This window comes from Mixophyes fleayi, chromosome 7 (genome assembly GCF_038048845.1).
Source record: "Mixophyes fleayi isolate aMixFle1 chromosome 7, aMixFle1.hap1, whole genome shotgun sequence".
Taxonomy (NCBI): Eukaryota; Metazoa; Chordata; class Amphibia; order Anura; family Limnodynastidae; genus Mixophyes; species Mixophyes fleayi.
In genome coordinates this window covers 96,460,303-96,484,496 of record NC_134408.1, presented here as the reverse complement: position 1 = coordinate 96,484,496, position 24,194 = coordinate 96,460,303, and the positions used below count along the sequence as shown (strand labels likewise).

Below are 24,194 nucleotides of genomic sequence, written 5' to 3'. Positions count from 1 at the left end.
AGGACACATTTGTAAGAAACACAGGGCTTCTAGCAAACCTAGTCCACAGCCACCAAGTCCTTCAACTCCCACACTCTCAGCCCTGGACTGGCTTGTGTTAGGAACTGGCCATGTCTAACATTTGTGACAGACCCAACATTGGGGCTTAAGCTTTTATCATTTAAGATAAATAGATGTCATCTGGAGTCTGGATCTTGGCTGAGAAGTCGGCCCTGACATTTTTACATTAGATAGAACATATAGTATAGTATGGCACATGCTAATCTGAATGATTTATTGCTCAGAAGTAGACATTTAGATTAAATCAGAAGAAACAGTTTAGTTTTTCCAAGCCATTTAGAAACCACATCTGACAATTGTTCAGTGTCTTACTTAAGAAAGGGGCATATGGGTAGAATATATTTTGGACGATACAGAAGACATAAAACTATCAATATCTTTAATCTGGGGGGGATCAATTCCAGATTTTAGTGTATGCAAGCAAGTCAGAGGCAACAATCCAGCACTTACCAGAACTGATCTTAGTATGTAACCATTTCTTCATACAGTCTTGGTGTATATATTGCAGACTCCCAGAGCATTTACATGGCTCAAGAAAGGGATCTGTTGGAGTGGACATTCCAGTCAGGCAGAATTTACACAAGTCACTTTCCTCCTCTTCCAAATCCTTCAGATGGAGGCTAAAAAAAAAAATATCAAATCTATCTATGTTGTAATACACAACTTGCCAATATTTATGCAAACACATACATAAACCACCCCACCACCAGGACCTAATCAGAGAAATACATTAAGCTCTCAAATAGTGTTTTTGACATTTTACACTAGTGTGTTAGGCTCTTGCTTTTACTTTTAGTCTGGTAGTGTACGAGTCTCCTGGTTTTTGAGCAGCACATGGACAAAGGACCATACAGAGTTAGGAACAAATGTCTAAAAAGGGCAACAGAGGCATGCAACATTTTTATAGGAAACAAAGCTTAAATATCCTCTTAAATCAGTATATAGTCAAGGTTTAACATGTGAGGCTTTTGGGAATTTAAGAGTAAACATTAGTCTAATTGTTTGCAGTCTCCTAGATCACCATTACTGGAGAACATGGCCAGGCATCATAAAGACTAAATGACAAGTGTGGGCAAAGAGGTAGACAACTGTGCTTATAGCCACCACATGCAGATAGCATAACACTGACTAAGATACATTCCCCTGTGCAAGAACACAGATAAGAACATTTAAGGTTATAGGGCCTGATTCATTAAGGATCCTAAATGAAGAGGATTCTCATTTCAGTCTCCTGGACAAAATCATGTTACATTGCAAGGGGTGCAAATTAGTATTCTGTTTTGCACATAAGTTAAATACTGACTGTTTTTTCATGTAGCACACACATATCAACTTTAAATTTCAGTGTACAAATAAGCTATCAAGTATTTGTGTGCTACATGAAAAAACAGTCAGTATTTAACTTATGTGCAAAACAGAACACTCATTTGCACCCCTTGCAATGTAATATGGTTTTGTCCAGGAGACTGAAATAAGAATCCTCTTCATTTAAGATCCTTAATGAATCAGACCCATAGTCCATGGCCTGGAGAAACTTTTCTTAAACTGTATGGTGCTGGCCAGGACCTATTCGTCCTGTCTAACTTAAGAGAAAGTCCTTTAATCACCACAACCACAAATAAAAACTTGCCTTTCTTGAATTCTCTTAAGTTTTTCAGGGTCCCATGAGTTTACAGACTTTTCACTTTCTTGTCCATCACTTGTCCTACCTGAGGGAACAAGGTCTACAGTTACCATGACATTATCCGATAAGGAGTTCCCTAGAGCAGCCGGCACTGAGAAGTGTAAGAAGGAGCTGGGAAGCATGTCTGAAATTCCTGAATTTCTCCTGCTGAAGATGGCATCTGCTATAGAAGCAGTATTTGCAGCGCCACTAGGGGAGTCTGCAGACAATGGTGTAAAGTTGGCATCAGCTGCAGCTAGTTGAGGAACAGTTTGTGCTTCACCTAATGTTGAGTTTTGAGTTGTCCTCCTTAAAGGACTGTGTATCCTACCTGAGTCAGAGGTAGATGCTCTGGCAGTTTCATGTCTTCCCTCCCGTCTTCTCCTAGAAAAGAGAGGTGTCCACCTATTCCTAAGAGATGAAGGTAACCATGATGCCGGAGTCCTCATTTCAGAGTCTTCTGACCTGTAGCTTTCAGCTTGTGATTCAGAACTTTGATTTAGAGACACCGTTGACAGACCCCTTCTCCGCCTCCTAAGAAATGTAAATCCCCGAGATTGTTCAGAAGGCCTATTTTCTGGTGTATCCATGTTACCAGGTGTGGCAGGGCTTGGCTGAGGAGAAGCTTTACATAGACTTGAGTGTGCTTCTTCTGCATCTGGTGACCTTCCGTTTATGGAATCCTGGCTGGATCGCCTGGAGAAAAAGGCTGAAGACATGCTAGATGCAAGGCGAGACAGTAAATGCCTTGTTGTACGTTTGCCTTCAGTATTGGTTGTATTGTCACTAGCAGGTCTTTGCTGAACAGGCGATATTCTTCCTGATGTTATCCTTGTAACCGCTTCATTTCTACTTGTGGCACTGCGAAAGTCTAATGAGTTGTCCCTTTGTGGAGAACGTAAATCTGTAGAAGCTACTGGTCTTAAACTCCTGCTTGAATCTCTGAATGAGGAACCCTGAGAAGGCAACTGGTGGTTGATAGATGTGTTAAGTTGAACTGTGCTTAGAGAGTTTTCTTTTGGTCGTGCGCCCTGTGCACATGAAGAAACTCTGTCCTGAAGATCTGCATTTTAAAAAAATATATTTTACAGTTAAGTATATTAAGTTACAAGCAGAACTTTAGCATACAAATTTGAAACAAATGCTAACAACAGGAAGGTTTAAGATTGGTCAGGTCCAGATGACCAGGTAAACTAAAAACTTAAATGCTAAACACATACAAAATGTATATGGTAAACAGGTAATGAACCCTACGACCATGCTTGTTGTGCTGGCCAAGTGGTGAACATAGCACAAAACATATTGAGGTACAGACCGTGTGCCAGCTCAAAAACATTGCTAAACACTGACAGTTCCTACAACTCAACACAAACAACAGGACCCATCAAGTTTAGCCTCAAATGTAGGTGGCCACAACTGATATCAACATTTCATCATCATTTATATAGCGACACCAATTCCACAGCGCTATACAGAAAATATTTGTCCCACATCAGTCTCCGCCTCATTGGGTTAATTTTGTCAGCAGCCAATTAGCCTACTAGTATGTTTTTGGAAGTGCGAAGAAACAGAGCACCCGTTGTAAATAAGCCCTGGATCATCCACATCGCATATGACAAAAATGATTTGGTTAAACTCAAAACAAGTGGCAGGCACATTGGATTACACTTTTTGGGCAACGACTCATTAAGGTGACCCAGATGCACAAAAAAAACACAAAGCTTTCGAATCCTGAGTGTCTGGGATGCGGACACAGAAGGAAACAGTTTCTGATTAATGTACAGGCCAAGAATACCTTAGACAAAAGGAATTGCAGAGGGCATCCTTATTGGCAACTGAGTCTACCCATGAGAACAAAGGGTTTAGCCTAACCACCTTCATTCCTGACTACATAAGAGGGTTGTGTTTTAGGGTAAAGGAGAACCTCAAAGAATTGCTGCAATGATAACCTAGTAAAATATGTACCAGCTTCTCATCTGATCCCTGGCAAGTAATAAACAAGGCAAGCCAGAGGACACACTTGTTTGGGTCAAAAAGGAGTAGTGTGAGCAATATACTGTGGTGTATTTTGACTCAACTCCTTTTCACCTAGGTTACAGCATTAAATGCTTGCAGTTCTACATGTCATTAATGGAACGAAAGGGCAACTATATTAAATATCTCTGGCAAACAGGAGGTATAAACCTGCACAGAAAGTGATACATACAATGGGTGTGTCACAATAGGTGCAAATTCACAGCTTGTATAAAGAGGGAGCGTGTTACTTATCGCACCTTATGTACTTCACATTAAGTTGAGCAGTAAAATAGATTTGGGAACATTAGCATGTAATCAGATACAGGACATACATGCAGTGAATTTATATTATGTGCAGAAGGTTATTACAAGATTTCTGAGGATCTATTCATACACATGCATTCCCTGACCTTACACTGAAAAAGAAACCCTGAAATAAGCCGACCACAGAGGCATGAGATACTGTTCTAGTGGAAGCCACAGGCTCCCATTAGGCAAGGTTAGGCACTTGCCTAGGGCGCCGGGCTCTGGAGGGCACCTTAGAAATAAAATTCCTTTAAAACTGTGCGGCGACCGCTGACAATACCTTCCACGGCCGTCGCACAGCATTCAGATAAATCCACGGGGAGGGGGGAAGGGGTTATTGATCAACACTGCCGCCTCTCAGCTCTGTCTCCTCTCCTCCGCTCACTGACTGTCGGGCGTGACATCATCATCATGGCCCGACAGTGTCACGGCGCCGATTTTGACAGTGCGCCTAGGGCGCCAATGACCCTAGCACCGGCCCTGGGAAGCCAGCTAGCTATAGTAAGACTCTGTGGCCACAAATGCATTGCTGTCCTAGGACAAGAATAGCTTCTATTTTAACACTTTTTAGAGTAAGGGAAATTTATATAAAGCAGAGTCAGGATGTGAAAGGTGCAATGTCACCACAATTGTGTTACAATCGCAAAATCCCAAGAGATAATATGTATAGTAATTAGTTACCAATGGGACTGGTACAAAAGGAAGGTTTCTCTGACTGGGAAAGTTGAACCAACATGCACTTCTCAGAGACCTTTAAGACAGGATATCCCAATGGCTTCCTTTATTAAGTCATCATGTTAAACACAAGTTGTTACTGCAGTTATGCTGCGTTACTCCACAGAACAAGTGTTGTTCATAGTCCCCATAGTTTACCAGCAGCATGGCAAGGATAAAAAAATATATATATATATTCAGTGAATTAATGTTTGTTTAATAGTGTTAAACTGATTATGCTGTGCTTATTGTACTACATGTCACCACTTTAAGCACAGCTAATAGCTGCATTTTCTATAGAAGATAATTTTCCAGGAAAGATGCATCAATGACTTATGACTTAGAAAACTGATCCCATAAACCTCTACACTTGTCCTGGGCCTCCGTGATGACTTAGCCCTTTTAATAATCTAGCCATGCAAGTGCAGGAGCTTGACTGTCAACTGGAGACAAGTGGATATTGCTTAGACAACCAAAAGCCAACACAGAACAGCTGCCATGACTTATGAAGACCTTAAGAGTAGCCAAAACTGCCAAGCTTCCTGGAAAGAAAAGCTGAGAACTGCACATGGACTCCCAATATGGGGATGTTAGGATCCTGACAGAGGAGACTGCCATAGCTTCAGGCAGCCATTGAATGTTCAAGACCAAAGTATTTTTGTGCTTAAGAGACGAAAAATCTTTCAGAAGAAGCACCACAAAGGATTAGGCAGCCTTGATTTAGGAAGATAAACATGAAGGGGGTCAGACAGTGTAACTCAATCCTCCCTGCTTAGGACACTAGTGACTGACAGGAGGATCAGTGATGGGGCACAGCAGTGTGAAGCCCCTCCTCACCCTAGATAGCCAAAAGGTCCACTTGACCCACAGTCAAGAGCCTGGTGAAAGACTTCTGCAATGGAAGCAGACAGACTGAAGATGTGTGATGGTGGGGGTAAGATACAGAAATCTGTGCACACATTCTGTGGACTGAATATTCATGTCATTACACCCCCATCAATTGACCAGGAGTCACCGCTGACTGGCTCACAGCTATGGTGATGTGGGATCTATTGTTTTTTTTTAAAAGATTTTATTTTTGCAAAGGTCAACAATAAGCATCAGTCCAAGACATGTTATGATACAGTCAAGTTATGTGTATTCAGGGACTAATACATTCAGTATATATCATAAAGAGACGAATCAAGGCATTGACCAAATTTTACTTTGAAGATAGAAAGAAGAAGAAACAGAAAAGAGAAGTTAGTCCACAGAAGGTGGGCAGGATAGAATAGGGGGCGGTGCGGCAAGCCACCAAAAGAAGAAAAGAAGGAGAAAGCAGGGTAAAAGATCGAAGAGGGAAGGTAGAGGTAGGGGGAAAAGAGGTAAAGGGTTAAGAAGGGGTATCAAGTGGATTGTTGTAGAGAAATCATAGGAGAAAAGGAGTTTGAATTTGAAAAAATTATATCCACGGCGCCCAGACTTTATCAAATGAATTAGAAGTATTACGCAATATGCATGTCATACACTCCATTTTGTATGAGTCCCATACCCTATTAATAATTGTCTGCATAGTAGGCGCGGTGGGTTGTTTCCAATTAGTGGCAATTTGACACAATGCAGCAGAAACTATGTGACGGAACATTTTCTTTTGGTGTTTGGTAGCGGATGAATTCCAAGTGGGAGAAGGAAAAATCTGGGAGAGATTGGGATGTCAACCTGTAGAATCTGATATGCAAAGTTCCGTAGTTCCAACCAAAATGGGACAAGCTTGAGGCATTGCCACCAGATATGGAGGAAGGACCCTTTCAATGAACATCCTCTCCAACATGAGTTGGATGAGTCCGGATATATTTTTTGTAATTTGGTTGGGACCAAGTACCATCGATAAAGAAGCTTATAGGCGTTTTCTTTCAGTTTCACACAGACTGAGCTAGAGGCCATGTTGGATTTTATTTCATCCCAATCCTCTCTATCTAAGGGATCTCCCAGATCCTCCGCCCAGGCTCGCTCATGGGAATCTTGGGTGTCTGAGTCAGGGACCCTCATCTCCCCGTATAGCAAAGATATAAGGCCATTGGTAGAAAATCGCCGGAGGAAAAGTGACTCGAAAGAGTTCAAACGGCCTGATTGTTAAAGATAATTTTGTGGTGGAGTGAAAATTTCTTAGTTGTAAATATTGGGGGAAAAAAGTGTTGGGGATATTGAACTTAGTTTTTAGGTCTTCGAATGAGGGAAAAGAAGTATCTTTTGTGATATCATTAAGATAGTAAACATCGCTCTTTTTCAAATAATCAAAGAACGAGATTATACGACCTGGTGGAAAATCAGTGTTATCAAAGAGAGGAACAATTGGACTAGGAGCTGGGGCGAGATTAAATTTTGTGTTTGCTCGGTCCCAGAGAGAGAGCGAATGTGACACAACTGGGTGACAAAGAGCGAACCAAGGGCATTTAGTGTGAGGGAGCCACAGGAGAGAGGAAGCGGAACAAATACCCAAGCTTTCGGCTTCAATAGAGACCCAAACTCTGGAGGAACCCAAAGAATTCCATAAAATACATTGGGCTAGTTGTGCTGCCAAGAAATAGTTTTTAAAATTGGGGACCCCCAAAACCCCCATCCCGCGTTGATCTCTGTAGGTTGAAAACATAAGGGGGGATGCGTATGGGAAGGGCTTAAAAAAGATATAGTAATCTAGGCAAAATGTTCATTTTAACTGAATTAATACGTCCTATCCAGGAGATGAGATTTTTACTCCAGGTCTCTAAATCAGATTTAATTTGAGATAGTAGTATTGGGTAGTTAGCTTGAAAAAGCTGACTATATTGTTTAGATATGTAAATACCTAAATATTTTATCTTATTTTGGTGCCATTTGAAGGGGAATTGTTGAGTTAAAGAAAATCTAATATTATCTGTGAGATAGAAATCAAGAATGATGTGGGATCTATTTTTATTACAACAATTTAAAACAAAAACATAAATGTACGTGTACACAAACTTTGCAATAATATATTACATATCATTCAAAATACTTACATGAAGGTGTATTATCACTATTTCCATGTTCATAATCTAGAATTCCATGTATAGAGGAGTCAGTTCTCCTTTCTCTCTCATGCTCCATTGTCAGATCAGAATGAAACACCACTGAAGAGGTCCTAGGAAACCGCCCATACCTGCTTGATGCATCTGGAGACAGCAATTAAGTGTTAGTAGATTATGGAGATCAGGCTTTTCCATGTCAATATGTAAAGTACACACTAGATCTCCAGAATGTTAGAAACCTGTAAAAGTTCCATTAACATATTAGTTCTCCAGTTATGCCCCTGCCGAGTAGCTTAAACTGAAAATTATCGCTATCTTTGACTAGTGATGTCAGTGAAAGGAAAATAAAATATTTCCCTATAGTATCCAGTTTAGGACATACCTCAGCCATCCTAAAAACTGAATTGTGCATTTCACAGTTCATATAATCACACCTCCATCTTAGCCAAATATTATACTCTAGCTGCTCTATCAATCCTTATGGGCCTAGAGTTATTAATTGTGTTGATCAAGAGAAATCCAACTGTTAACAATTAACCACCTCATGGAAATATATAATAAACTTACTTCCTGACCCTAGAGTCATTGTTTAACAATGCAGATAAAAATGGAAGTTAAAACATGTTATACTTAAGATACATAAGGATTAATAGTATATTAGTTAATAAATCAAATTTTTTATTTGGCAGAAGTTACTCAATACTTAATATGCTGACATATGATATGGTATTATATCTCAACTTATCTAATAAAATGTATCCCCCATGATGGGAGAAAAGTGAGGTTGTGGTAAGGCCTATTTTGCTATAGGCAATGGGGTGATATTATTGGTAAAAAAAAAAAAAAGCCTATATGACGCAGTTATCAACATAATTATATTGTAGTTTTAGGCTATAAAAGGTGTATAATTAATAGCCATTGCTCATTTTTATTTTAATGGTCTGTACTGTGTGTATAAAATAAATCAGTATATTCTGATATGACTTTGTCCTTGTATTTTTCCATAACAGAAGTGGAAGAGAAATCCTTGAACAAGTTCCCCACATTTCACTGGAACATATAGAAAAAAAAGGATTGGAGCTTTGGGCTGACCCACATACTTCCAGGCCCCTTGTCAAGATACATAAAACTCTCATTAACATATATTCTCGTAGTCTGGTCAAGCACAGTAATATCTACACATACCTAACCAGGGACTTTCCAAACAGTGGCATAATTTGGTAGGGTCATCTTAGTTTTCACCGCATGATCCGGAACATGGTGTTTATTCTTATTTAAAGGCTACCCAAACATCTTCTGCACATTGGGGTTAGGAGTAGTAGTCAAGTAATAGGGAGTTCTAGCCAAACATTAGTCAATGGACTAATGTTTGGCTAGGTAAGATGTACCTTCCATCACAACCAAGTCCAAAGTTCTCTACACCAGACCCAGAAGTGAATTTTAGATCTAGGGAGGAACAAGCGGGAAGGGGTCAGCATACCTGTAGTAGCACTGCAGCTGGAACTGGTACTTTTTACACCAGGCAGAGGAGTACAACCAGAATAAGACAGCTTTGGCCTCTTGGAATCCCAATCTTGTTGCTGACTCTGCAATCCAGAATAAGTGCTTTGAGATCTCTCCAATGGATCTTACCAAGATGGTTGAGAAGACGATGATGAGGTGGACTGGAGAAGATAGATAAACTGTGAATATGTGTCTTTAGAAAAAGTTAAATTTTACACAGAAAATAAATGGCTGCTGCATGTACACCTTTAGCTGTGTGAACTATGACCGAGCAGCTAGCCCAGCCAGCATTGTTGTAGTCCGTGCATTGTGACATCATCCAGTGTGCTCCTGAATGTAAGGTTACATCAGTTCACTTGCAGGGGCAGGATACAGGACAAGAGACAACAAATAGATGATAAATGGGTATATAAAACACACTAGAGAAAACACATTAGACAGCCAGTAAGCGCTGCACTATTTTTTAAATAAACATTTCTTGTGTGGATTCCAAAGATTTCACAGTGATTATTAAACTATTTTATAATGTTAAGTTTGTTTTTAATCCATGTTTAGCATTTACTGGATTCATTAGAATTGAAGTGATCCTAGTAGAATACTTACAATCCTGCTCCTGTTTGCCAAGAAGCTCCCAGATATAGGGCGCGCATATGTTCCTGAGCTGCGCTGATAAATGGGTGAAGGTGTCTTCCAGGAATGCTCAAGGCTATCTCTGTCTCTAAGAGTCCAATCTCTACTTGAAGGCCGCAATGGGCTGGAGTCCTAGGTAACAAGAACCACAATTTATACAGTGAAACAGAAGCTGGTAACTTGTGCCACTCCCCAAGGTGTACAAGCCTGGACACAGAAGGGAAAGACCTGGAAAATGTTATTGAAGGTACAAAGGTAAACTTGATCTACAGAACTATTCATTGCATAATTTCAGTTATTTGTAGACCTGATAAAAATAAAATGTTCTTGTCAGGAATTATAAGCAGGACACTCAGCTCCTGTCCCTATGGGTGGTTATGCAACTATTTAGACTAGAGATGGTCACTGACCCCCGTGTTTTTGTTTTGTATTCGGTTTTGGATCTGGATTACCGTCGTGTTTTGGTTTTGGTTTTGGTTTTGCAAAACCGCCATTGCGTGTTTTGGTTTTGGTTTTGTTTGGTTGTTGCAAAATCAATGTTTTTGGGGCTAAAATAATGAAATTTAGTGCTCCACCTGTTTCTTGGATAAGTAATCTAATTGTTAAGCTAAAAAATGATCAAAAAAACAGTTTAATTCCTGGTAGGTAGGCCTTAATTCTACACACACAAAACAAATTGTCTTCCTCTCTATCTATGCATATTGGCAATGCAGCCATCGTCTTTGGATGTATATTACACCCTACACTTGTAGTTAAATATGTAAAGAAATGGAAAAAGGCAGTTTGCTTTCTGTCTCTCTAGGCCCCCCTCCACTTGTCGAAAATACAAAAAAATTCAGCCGTTATAGACTGTACAATATTAATTGAAATGGAGAAAGCCAGTTTGGTTTCTGTCTCTATAGGCCCCCCTCCACTTGTGGAAAATACAAAAAAATTCAGCCGTTATAGACTGTACAATATTAATTGAAATGGAGAAAGCCATTTTGGGGTCACTGTGTGTATGACACCCTACCCTTAAGGATAAATTGGCCATTCAGCAGCCTTTCAAGACGGTACGTGATATGGAAATGCCTCAAGTCCTTTTCCTCTTTGGGGGTAGATTGCACCCTAGACTTAAATAGAAAGTTTTAAAAAGATGTTATCGTCATCATCTGGATCTTCTTCCTCACCCTCATCAGTGTGTACGTCATCATCACAGACTATCAATTCATCGCCGCTTAAATCCGCCATTAGAGAACAGTCAGTGCTTGGATGTCTTGGATGGTGAAGACCTTCCTCGTGGAAGATGTAGTTCATTTTTATAAACATCATTTTCTCCACATTTTTGGGAAGTAACCTTCTACGGCGATCACTGACTAAGTTCCCGGCTGTACTATATACTCGTTCAGAGTACACACTGGAGGATGGGCAGCTTAGGTATTGCAAAGCAAGTTTCTACATGGGTTTCCAAATGGCCTGCTTTTCCTCCCAGTAAGGAAAGGGACTGTCTGACATTTCCATATCAATTACCTCTTGAAAATAATCCTCCACCATCCTTTGCATGTTTATACTCGTATTGGATGGAGTTATGGGCAAGGTGACACATTTTTTTGAAAAATCCTTCAAACCAGCCCAGATGTTAAATTGTTCTGGTCTGCCCCCTGCGTCTTCCCTGCTTCTTTTTGGGAAATTTTAATTTTTTACAAGCAGCAGCAGCTTGAGAAAGTGAAGGAGGACACGTCGTCAAGCCGAGGTCCAGTTCAGCGGCCAACTTGCTGAGCAATAGCTCCTTGCAAAAGTTAACATCTCGCTCATTTACAAGTAAAGACTCAATGTAGGTCTTAAACCTTGGATCACGCACAGTGTCTGAGAGGCATGTTGGTGTCAGTAGCTGAGGGGGAGTGCTGACATTGGATTGCTATTTGGAGGCTTCTGGGGTACCTCTTTGGTAAGTTAGCTCTCAATTTATAAACACATATGTATGGCCCAAATATATGGGACTCTCATTGTTTAGAGTTAGGACCACCCTATTAGCAAAAGTGCCGTGGAGTGGCGGGTGGCTTTAACATACATTTGCAAATGTGTGCAACTAAGACTTTTGCATTTTTATCTACAGTAGAAATGGCAGATCTGTTGCTGGCTATAGCAGTGTGCTGGGGGATCTCTCTGTGTGTTTGTTTCTTTCAGGAAACCAGTGTCACACAGCTGCCAGTGGCTCTTTCCATCTAGCAATAAACAGAGCAGGGAACAGCCAGTGCTGCTCACCATTCCCTACTCTGTTACTTGCACAGTACGTGATAGGGTTCAGATCTGCTCTACACTAGCCACCAGAATGGACTAGTTTGTGATAGAGGCCCTGGTGGAATAGCTTCCCTGTGTTACACTGGGTTGACCTGAACCAGAGATACTGAGCAGAAGAAAGAGGCAGGTCTTAGCTGAGGTGACAGCTGCGGATATCATGGGGCATCCTCTTGGGCACATCCGAGGCTTCTTTCTGGGCACAGTACTGGGCAACTTACATTTTATTGAGTATATTATATCATGTGTATATTGCTTGGCATATATACTCTCATACATATTATTTTACATGTTGGATGCTGTTTGGCTAATTACTTGGCATACTAATATTAAATAATGTGGTAGTTATTACTAGAGATGGTCACTGACCCCCGTGTTTTGGTTTTGGATTCGGTTTTGGATCTGGATTACCGTCGTGTTTTGGTTTTGGTTTTGGTTTTGCAAAACCGCCATTGCGTGTTTTGGTTTTAGTTTTGGTTTTGTTTGGTTTTGTTTTGCTATTTTTTTGGAAAATCCATGTTTTTGGGTCTAAATTAACCCAATTTAGTGCTCCAACTGTTTTAGAGACAAGTAATCTAATTGTTGAGGTAATAAATCATCCAAAAAAACAGTTTAATTCTTCGTTGGTAGGCCTTCATTTATTCTACACACAAAACAGATTGTCTTCCTCTCCATCTATGCATATTGGCAATGCAGCCATCTTCTTTGAATGTATATTACACCCTACACTTTTCTTGTAACGTGCCAGAACTGCTGCCACTGGTGCAGGACTTACACAAACAACCTCATCCTCATTAGCGCCCTCGTCGCCTACACAAATCTCCCCCTCATCCTCTTCTAATTCCAAAGTGGCATCCTCAATTTGGGTATCACCGGCTACACTCGGGCTATTAAGGCCCACATCAGCAGAATGCTCACGATTAGACATCCCACTGTTGGATGGACTCTCCACAGGGATTGTTGTCATTTGTGAATCAGAGCAAACATTCTCCTGTAATGCCTCACTGTTATCTTGCAGCTCGGCTTTGACGCGTAACAGTAGTTGTGCACCAATTGTAGGCTGGGTAACTTTTTGGGATCTGCTACTAATAGCCAAAGGTGAAGGCCTCATTCTCTCTTTGCCACTGCGTGTGTAGAATGGCATGCTTGCAATTTTTTTTTTATCGTCACTTAACTTTTGCTCAGTTACACTTCTTTTTCGCTTCAATACAGTAAATTTTTTTTGGGTTTTTGTTTTTTGCACTAATTTGGAAACACTCTGTTGTTTGACATCGCCTTGGCCAGGTGACGTACTGGGAACACTAACATCAGGACTGGTGACAGAACCTGGTTGCTCATTCTGATCATATGTGGACTGCTTTGAATCCATTCTGAGCGCAAACCACTGGGGAGTGCTAAAAATTATTTGGTAGATACTGCTGACAGATATGACTTTTGACAGCCAGAAATATTAATGCACAATTAGGGAGGACACCCCAAAAGCTTTGAGGAGTGCTAAAAATTATTTAGTAGATACTGCTGACAGATATGACTTTTGACAGCCAGAAATATTAATGCACAATTGGGGAGGACACCCCAAAAGCACTGAGGAGTGCTAAAAATTATTTAGTAGATACTGCTGACAGATATGACTTTTGACAGCCAGAAATATTAATGCACAATTAGGGAGGACACCCCAAAAGCTTTGAGGAGTGCTAAAAATTATTTAGTAGATACTGCTGACAGATATGACTTTTGACAGCCAGAAATATTAATGCACAATTAGGGAGGACACCCAAAAAGCACTGAGGAGTGCTAAAAATTAGTTGGTAAATACTGCTGACAGATATGACTTTTGACAGCCAGAAATATTTATGCACAATTATGGGGGACACCCCAAAAGCGCTGGGGAGTGCCAAATATTAAGAAAAAATAATAAACCTCTAATCTCCTCTCTGCACTAGCGATTTTGGTTAGAGGAATTGCAAGAACAAAATTGTATTCTCTGTCCCTGCTCTAATCAGCCTATGACTACACCCTGCTCTCTCCCTCTGTCAAATGGCGATGGATTGCTGTGGAGGCGTGTATTTATAAAGTTGAAGTATTGCAAGAACTGAGCCCCGAGATCCGACGACGTCACGATGACGTTCGGCCTCGATTTGGATTCGGAACGGGCGGGAGAGTACCGAGCTGCTCAGCTCGGTACTCGGATACCCAAAGTTCGGGTGGGTTCGGTTTTTTTTTAGGGAACCGGACCCGCCCATCTCTAGTTATTACTAACAAAATGGAATGGATCAAGTAATAATATTACTGGCCTATGGCCAGTAATTATTGTTGGCACAGAACTGAATATGGCGAGCATTGGGATTGTATGTAGAGTATTTTTCTATACTGTGCATGCTAAATGTTTATTCTCTCAAACAAAATTATTGCACCACACGTCATGCGCCACTCTAAGCCCCTCCCACCCTTATACGTCTTGTCTCCCAATCATTGTGTCCGTCTCAGTCTGTGCCTTTTTACAATGTAGCGATCAGTGCAATCCACGGATTGTAAGCTTGCGAGCAGGGCCCTCGTACCTCTCTGTCTGTATTATCCAGTATTGCTTTATTATTGTGTTTATTTCCAATTGTAAAGCGCTGCAGAATTTGCTGGGGCTATATAAATAAATGTTGATGATCAGTGATGCCCATCCGTACTCATGCACCACTATCCAGAACCCTTCCTCCATTACTGGATACAATAAGTGACTGATAAAGACTATAATAAATCTAAAAAAATTATAAAAACCTCAATCCATTCCTATGCTGTCCACTGAACAGTGCCTGAACCACAGAGCATTGTAAATAAATATCTAAATATAATATTAAGAATAGCAATAGAAATGTATCTACTTTCTCCTTTTAGAAATCCAGCTCATGGACCACAAATGGTAACATAATTACATTAGAGATCTTTGCTCAGGTCTGGGCTCACTGTGAATATTTCTCTTGGCGTTGAGCTATTGCTTTTATTATATATACTTATTTGCTTGATGCATTCTTGTCTCTTAGATATTGGTACAGACATAAGCATCAATACCCAGGAGGAGAACGCATTCCTGCTGAAAATGTTTCAAACACAATGGAAAGGCCCCAAAGAGATCTTGCTGGGCATGTTCTATGATAGCGATGGTAGGATTATATTCACGCAAAACATTGTTATTTATGACCAATATACTCCTAAAACATTTTATTAAAAAATATTCAAATTATTTTATTATTTATTTTCAATCCTTTTATATTGGTGTTTGGAATTCTGCAAACAAATCTCTTATGTTATTGCAATCTAGTTATGGTTCCAGCATAACCTGGAAAAGATATAAACTACATGGAATAAAACCACCTTGTATCTTTACTGACAGATGACTCACTCAAATGGTTCGACAAGTCTGAAGTGACATTCTCAAACTGGAGACCGGGGCAAATAGCCAATGAGAACTTAAATACCTGCGTGAAAAGGAATATGCTGAGTGGACTGTGGGACATCACTGACTGTGATAACTTTGCTGAATCCGCAGTATTGTGTAAAACATTATGTATGTATATACGAATGGATGGATATTTGTACATGTGTATGAGAATCATTCTTGCATGACCAGTACACTTACACAGTGTATGTGGAATGATTTCAATATGGAATAGGCAGCAACTGTGACCTAACTACTGCCCTCACAAAGGTCCCAACCATGGTGTATTTAGTGTTCCATATGATATTCATATCAGCTGTGCAAAATAGCGCTCCCACCTGCACCATTGACAGCCGGGATGTACAGCATTGGTAATGTATCACTAATTGGTCCCTGGCCATTTAGCACAGTGTTCCCAGCAGACACTGGGGCTCAGTTAGAGTTGGACATATGTTCGTTTTTATTTTTTCTTAAGATGCGCATTTTCACACTAAGAAAACAACAACGTATGCATACATCCATATGAAGATGTTTGCTTAGCTTCGATTTGAAACACCTTATGACTGAAAAGGCAGTACAGTGGAGAGATGGGCCAGGCAAAGGGTAGGTAGAGTACACTAAGGATGCGTTCATGTAATCGCGACTCAATTGGACATAGACGCAGATAGGATTGGGAGTTGGAGGTATGGTTATAATGATGACTATCAGCAAATTTCTAATTGACCTCTCCAGCTGATACAAATGAAAACAGTGTTGCGGCTACTTTATATAAAGTCACAGCCACCTGTTAACATTACCATGTGGACTGCTGCAGGAAAGAATATTCACATTAATTTTAAAAGGTATATTAAAATGATTTATTTAACGTTTTTTGTTTTTTTTTAAATATGAATAATGCGACTTTTGCTTTTATTAAAAAGACATTATCTGTATCTGACCACATTACCCAATTTATATACAATATAATTATTTATTAAAACATGTTTTTATTACAGTATTAGGTTGTGAACAAATAGTATGCAATGCAGACGTGGCATTACACTGACACTTGCATATCCATGCATAGTACTCTCCTGGAGTTGTTCATAAAATGCCGACTCTACAGACATAAGTGCATTTTCTTATGTATGTCTTTCCTACATGAGCCCATAGTGTGCGAAGTGTAGGGATGGTGAGCGTGGAGATTACATTATAGAACATTGCTGGACTGCTGCTGCTATCTTGCAGAAGCTGTACTATCCAGGGGTCATATTTGGTTGGTGCCGTGCTTAATGGTTGTATAGAATGTTCCATACACAATGTGTCACTTACAATTCTAATGTGACCCACCAGAGTCCTGTATGTGAGTTTATATCTTTACTTTAGATATTTGGAGGGCTGCTAAACAATTGTGTTGGGGTAGTTTTTTTTTTGTTTGTTTTTAAATCTTCACTTAAGGAAGTGATAATTCCTCCTGAAATTGATAAATTGTGATGAAATAAATTAACTTTGATATATTTTTTTTATTTCAGATATTCCAAAGAAAAATAGGCAAAATGGTAAGTTTACTGTTAGTCTTGTGCTTAGATGACAGACATGATTTGTTAATGGCCTTTTTGTAGTTTATAGTCTGTCTGGGAAGGAGAAAGTTCCCTGTCAGCCGGCTCTCAGTGGTACAGTAATAGGTCCTGGCCACAAATATAATGACCCCCCACAAGCGGACATACATTGTATCCTATTGGCACCTGTACCGCAGCCATACTGACTCTAGAATCTAGCACCTGTGTGATCTGTAGGTATAGACAACCTTCCAATGTTTCACTTTGTGTATGCAGGGAAGTAGGATATAGAGGCATGCAGTATGTTCTTATAGATCTTTGTATAAAGACCACTCTGTGACAGACACTGAGTTTGTTTATACACACAGGGCCTGATGCACTAAGCAATCTAATGCAGATACATGCTGTATTTTGTGCATTGAGCACGCCCAGACACAGACTATATGCCATTGAACACAAGTGAATGCCATTTATATCATACTTGCCAACTCTCCCGAAATGTCCGGGAGACTCCCGCATTTTGCGAGAGTCTCCCGGACTCGCGGGCGAGTGTGGCAATCTCCCGAATTCTGCCCACTTCACTAGGAAGTGCCCCACTTCCTAGTGAAGTGGGCAGAATTAGATCCCAAACGCCGCGATTCCTGGTGAATCGCGGTATTTGGCCCCGCCCCCCGCGGTCAAATGATGCGGTTGTGTCATGACATCACAGGGGGCGGGGCCAAAATGACACGATTTTGGCCGTCCCACTTCCCTCACGCCCCCTCCACTGTCTGGCTCCCAGAAGAGAGCTGAAGAAAGTCGGTAGGTATGATTTATATTCGAGCGCATAGGACACTTCTGTCAGCCTATAATTTAATGGGTGGAACGGGGAGGGGAATTGGCGTATGCCCATAGTCAATGTACAGTAAGGGCATGCCAAGCGAGAGCACACGCAGCAGCATCCAATTTAAGCTTTGGGTATCTCTAAGGTACATGATTTTCTACCATATCATTTGCACCAGCTACAGAGTAAAGTAAAAAATAATTTTATGTACAGTAGACATTAATGACATCCTGATAAATGTATTTTCAAAGGGTTGATGTAAATGTTATTACCTGACTATTAAAATATTCTCTTTCAGATCAGAAAGCCATAATGATTACATTGATCACTGCATTTACTGTAATTGTACTAGCAGTACCCATAGTCTTATTAGTACTACACAAGAGGAACATGTTGCCCTACGGATTTACATCAAGACACCTGCAGGGGGCAGCACAGATCCGTCCATACAGCGATGATGCTATACTGGTGGACACAATGGAGAGAGAGGACTATGCGTAAAGTGGATAATTAGTGCACAGGTGAAAAGTGTAGGACATTGGACATCATATCTTCTTGGATGCACTGAACAGACCTGAGATTCATGCTGAAAAACAACCAATAGCAACCACTGTGGGAACTGTCATATCTTTGGTATTTGGACAATAAAAAATATATAATTTTTATCTCTATATTAAGATTTAGATCAATATAAGCATATGTCTTCTGAACACCAGTAGAAACGCCAGAACTGTTCTGCAAAGGAGCAACATCCTGTCCACAACACAGCCCCTGCACAGACTGATAAACAGTGTGACAACATTCCTTATACCCCATATATAGCTCTCCACTAATTTCTAGATTCTAAAGTAATACCGCTTTCATACTGCCGCCTCGGCAATATCCCGGGTTTTTCAAGCCGGGTTTTTGCCGGGGCTCGGAGCGTCCCAGCTCAGAAAAACCATCCATACTGCCCCTCGGACCCGGGAATTTCCCATGTTGACCCCATTCATACTGCACAAGTCTGTGCCCTGGCAATTTGTGGGAGTCATCACCAGAGCAGTTTTCATTGGCTGAAAAATGGTGATGTCATTGAAAGGTGACTGTTTTTTTGACGCATAAAGATGATGCAAAAGTGGGTGGTGACTGTTCGAATCTTCCACGGGCTCCCACCGATGACATCATCCTCCAGAGACAGGCAGAGAGCCAATCGGCTTGTTTTCTGTGCAACCCGGGTTGAAAAACCCGGGTTGCACCATTCATAGTGCAGGCAACCCGGGTCCGACCCGGGAATTACCCCTCGATAAATCCCGGGTTGAAGACCCGGGTATTTAGACCCGGGATTTTTGACTTGTACCATTCATACTGCACCAAGACCCGGGTCGTTTGAGCTCACCCCGGCAAAAACCCGGGATTTTGGTGCAGTATGAATGGGGTATTATTCTACACTTTCTATTCCACAGCCACCACAATAATCAATGACACACAGAGAGGATAAAATAGCATGGAGTGTGGTTTGTTATGCAGGTGTGGTTCAGGCATGTCAATCCTTTTTAGGGTGTGGCCTATCAGAAATGGGGTGTGGTTCAGGCATGTCAATCATTGTTAGGGTGTGGTCTATCAGAAATGGGGTGTGGTTTGTTATGCAGGTGTGATTCAGACATATCAATCATTGTTAGGGTTGGGCCTATTTTGACCTAAATTTTACATTTAAAATTTTTTGGAGATCTGCATACGTACAGTCATAGTTGAAAACATTTTAGAATAGTTTGTAGGGGCACGTCCTGTACAAGTGTCTTGGTGGACCTTAAAGCTGTACAATCTCCTCAATGTCACTGAATCTGCTAACATATTACTAATATCCATCCATATTAACTTCTAAACCTAAGATAATGAAAAATACGACAATTCCTATCATGCAACATGCAGAGAATAGGGATGTTATTGTGCAAATGATTAATATTAAAAAACAAGGACATTTTCAGGGACAGATATTTAAAACCTAGGACTGGAAATTAGGGACAGTTGGCAGAGAAAATATTCCATTGTTGAAGAAAAAGTCTGATAAATCAAACAATTCAGTCTTTTATGTAAACCCAGAATGGAGTGGTTCATTATGGGATTTTAAAACACAATTTAATTATCTGGTAAACGATTAACTTTGATTCACCTGTTCCTCCCCACTCTCCCACTCACCTGGTCCTATTCCTCCCCGCTCTCCCACTCACCTATTCCTATTCCTCCCCGCTCTCCCACTCACCTATTCCTATTCCTCCCCGCTCTACCACTCACCTGTTCTTATTCCTCCCCGCTCTCCCACTCACCTGGTCCTAATCCTCCCCACTCTCCCACTCACCTATTCCTATTCCTCCCTGCTCTTCCGCTCACCTATTCCTATTCCTCCCCGCTCTCCCACTCACCTGTTCTTATTCCTCCCCGCTCTCCCATTCACCTGGTCCTAATCCTCCCCGCTCTTCCACTCACCTGTTCCTATTCCTCCCCGCTCTCCCACTCACCTATTCCTATTCCTCCCTGCTCTCCCACTCACCTATTCTTATTCCTCCCCGCTCTCCCACTCACCTGGTCCTAATCCTCCCCGCTCTTCCACTCACCTGTTCCTATTCCTTCCCGCTCTCCCACTCACCTGTTCTTATTCCTCCCCACACTCCCACTCACCTATTCCTATTCCTCCCCGCTCTCCCACTCACTTGTACTTATTCCTCCCAGCTCTCCCACTCACCTGGTCCTAATACTCCCCGCTCTACCATTCACCTGTTCCTATTCCTCCCCACTCTCCCACTCACCTGTTCCTATTCCTCCCCGCTCTCCCACTCACCTGGTCCTAATCCTCCTCGCTCTCCCACTCACCTGTTCCTATTCCTCCCCGCTTTCCCACTCACCTGTTCCTATTCCTCCCCGCTCTCCCACTCACCTGTTCCTATCCCTCCATGTTCCCACAATCACCTGTTCCAGTTCCTGCCTCCACCCCCACTCGCCAGTTCCTATTCCTTCCTAAACTTAGATTCAGGCGGCCTTATTAGGGCACCGGTCTACCTGGAAAATTTGTGGTAAGGCGTATGTGCCTATCAGCCTCTCTGCTTATTAGATGGCTGTATAGTTCAGTTTATTCAAGTTTAAATGCTTCATGGTAACTGTGTTCGCAACATATAAAATAAAAAGGGTTTTATACATGTTAGCAAGTTGGACATACGTATCTGAGGGTCGTGTCTTGTCAAGTGGACATATCTTCAACTCTGAATACGTCATATATACGTGAGACTTTTTCAGATGCAAATTAAGCTTGCACTTGCATTCCACTCTGAAACAGCTCCCATACACAAATTATTTGTAACATTGGACTTCCTGATCTAACAATACACCCACCCCTGCCATACTGAAAGATGAATCTTTTGCAAGTACTTTGCTGTATTACTCGTACCAGCTGCCAGTCAATGCAATAATTTCTATTCCAATAGGACATGGCAAATGTTAAACAAATTGACATCTTCACAAGGCCCTCGCTCAGTGCATTAACTAAGAGGTGGCCAAACAGTGGATTGCAATCTAGCTGTTTATCGCCATCTGTAAACTGGTAGATCGCACAACTAGTTCCCAAGTTGCACCCCTCCCACCTTTGAAGAGGAACAGGGACAGTGTAATAAGTGTTTGTATCACAGGAGACTAATCATCTCTGCTGTGTAATAGTAACCAGCACTGCCCACTCTCACCACCTGCACACTGTGCCAGACTGCCCAAGCTAGAGACAGTGGGGGCTGGTGTTTTTCTGCCCAGCCCTGATGCGACTGAACCCACCCCCAACCAATAAGAAGACAGCCTCAGAGAAGCCTGGAGGAAGCAGGAAGCGTAGTCTGAATCCTGCAGCGGCACCGCGCACACAGAGAGTGCTCCTTCTGCATCATCCTCAGGGGCTCACACACCTCGAGCCAGCAGCACATGGAAGATGCGCAAATGTTGGTCCTAGAGGAGTAAAGATAGCGGAAGAGATGTATAGTAGGCACAGCATGGTGCCAGCTGGGCACTTAACCTTACATACATCCCAACTGTCCCAATTTTGGCAGGACATCTCGATTCACAGCCAACAGAAGGACAGGAGTTAATGGAAACGTGTGCATTTTTAACCAAATATGGCAATTTGAGTGCAGGGATTGGGTGTTTGCTTTCTCCCGCTTTTAGGATTGTGAATGTTGAGAGGTATGCCCTTAAAACCCTCATGCATGGGTACCACAGTCCATGCATTCCTAATATTAGCCCCACTGGGCACAAGTTGGTTGTGTGCATACATTGTTTGCCCATACATAACCCATTTCCGTGCCAGAAAAGTCATTAAAAAGATTAACTATAAAATAGAGTGATCCTGGTGATGCTAAATGCAGGGAGTCCCTGGGCTGCGCATACACAGCACTGGGAGGTTTAGACAGTGTGGCCTAGCACTATTTATTACACAGCAGCTCTGATGCTGTGTCATCTTGGAAGATTCTCTTGTGCCTTGATCGAGTTTTATATTCAGTACGAGGGCACAAAATAAACACTTGACTACAGCACGAGTGGTTTATGCATTGCACTACAGACACCTGTATGACGGACCTGTCCGCTTAATATCACACTGCTGAAGACTGCCACGTTAAGTGTAACACAGGCTGTTTAAAAGGTATTATTTAATAAATGTTGCATGTTATGTATCAGCATTCGCCTGGACATTTTCATATAGATGAGTGGGCTGTTTGTTGGGCAGTGACCGCTATTTGACATATGAATTGCATCAAATACTGGATTGGAGGTCTGTTAAAAAAAAATTTTTTGTTGTGTTTTTTTAAATCTGAACAAAGAAGTTGGTCTGGCAGTCACACAGACTCCACAATGTGATGAAGGCAGAGAGAAGGGGGTTTACAGCTCAAAGCAAAGGCTTTGCAATTGTTTGACTGAGCCCCCGTGCCCCACCACCCAGGAAGTATAAACCAACCTAGAAGTGTGAACCGTGATGCCCCAGGAACTGGAGACCCCTGAGAAACATAGGCCTGCTAATAATAGCTGTTATCCATCTGGCTATAGTTTGCTTTGTGGCTGGCCAGCCACGTTTTTAGGCATCATACAGGATCAAGAGACTGCCTGTCTTGCGAACTGAAGATGAGCGATCCACATAGATCCGTAAGGCTCTGACCACATCCAATTCCATCAGAGAGCACTGACTGTTGGATGAAGGAACTCTAGACAACGTCGGGCTAACTATATCCTGGTTTATATGAAATTTGGATATAGCTTTTGGTTGAAAGGAAGGCAGAGTCCTCAAGTCAGCCCTGTCGTCATGAAAAACCAAGAAGGGAGCTCTGCAGGAGAGTGCTGCCAACTCTGAAACACGTCTTGCTGAAGAAATTACCAACAAAAAAGCAACTTACCAAGTGAGAAGCTTGAAGGAAATAAATTCCAGCAGTTCATAAACTGTGGTTTCTGTAACGTAGTTATTATCAAGTTTAGGTCCAAAGGAGCCAACAGAAGAACAAAGGGTAGCTGAAAATGTAAGACTCCCTGGAGAAAAGTCTGTACCTCTGGTAGCAGCGCCAGATGCCTTTGAAAACAAATTGACAGGGCCAACAACTGTACCTAATGGGATGCCAGCCGAAAGCTCTTAACCAGCCCGTCTTGAAGGAATGCTAATACTGTGGCTAAACGGAAGGAAGAGGTTGACACACTTTTCTGCTCACAGCAACCTATATATGTCTTTCAGACACAATTGTTATTTCTGGAAGATGTTGGTTTTCTAGTCTTTATCATTGTTTGAATGACCCTATCTGAGAGACCGTTAAGTCAGAGAATTAAGGTTTTAACCTCCACACCATCAAAGCCAACTGTGCTAGGTCCTGATGAAAAAACAAACCCTGACTGAGCAGATCTTTCCTGAGAGGAAGCTTCCAAAATAAGTCCTTTGTCATGGCGAGAATATCCGTGTACCATGGTCTTCTTGGCAAATCGGGTACCAGAAGAATGACCTTGACTCCTTTGTGTCTGATCTTCTTCAATACCGGGGTAACATCGAAATTGGGGGGAAAATGTAAACCAACCAGAACCTCCAAGGAACGGCCATGGCATCTACTAGGTACGCTTAGGGATCCCGTGACCTAGCACAATACTTGGTGACCTTCCAATTCAACCAAGAGGCTTCCGGTTGACCCCACCTTTGCACAATCAGTGAGAAAACCTCCGGGTGGAGGGACCA

At 41.6% G+C, this 24,194-nt stretch overlaps 1 protein-coding gene and 1 pseudogene across 1 annotated transcript; one reads left to right on the top strand and one right to left on the bottom strand.

Moving 5' to 3' along the window:
* Positions 1 to 1,659: 1,659 nt before the first annotated feature.
* LOC142098529 (E3 ubiquitin-protein ligase MARCHF7-like) lies at positions 1,660 to 12,357 on the bottom strand (annotated as a pseudogene).
* Positions 12,358 to 15,208: 2,851 nt separating this feature from the next.
* Positions 15,209 to 18,833, top strand: LOC142098528 (CD302 antigen-like). Its single transcript, XM_075181367.1, has 4 exons — positions 15,209 to 15,347; positions 15,578 to 15,751; positions 17,134 to 17,160; positions 18,282 to 18,833. Exons 1-4 carry the CDS (start codon positions 15,209 to 15,211, stop codon positions 18,482 to 18,484), a joined length of 543 nt encoding a protein of 180 aa, XP_075037468.1. The 3' UTR covers positions 18,485 to 18,833.
* The last annotated feature ends 5,361 nt before the right edge of the window (positions 18,834 to 24,194 follow it).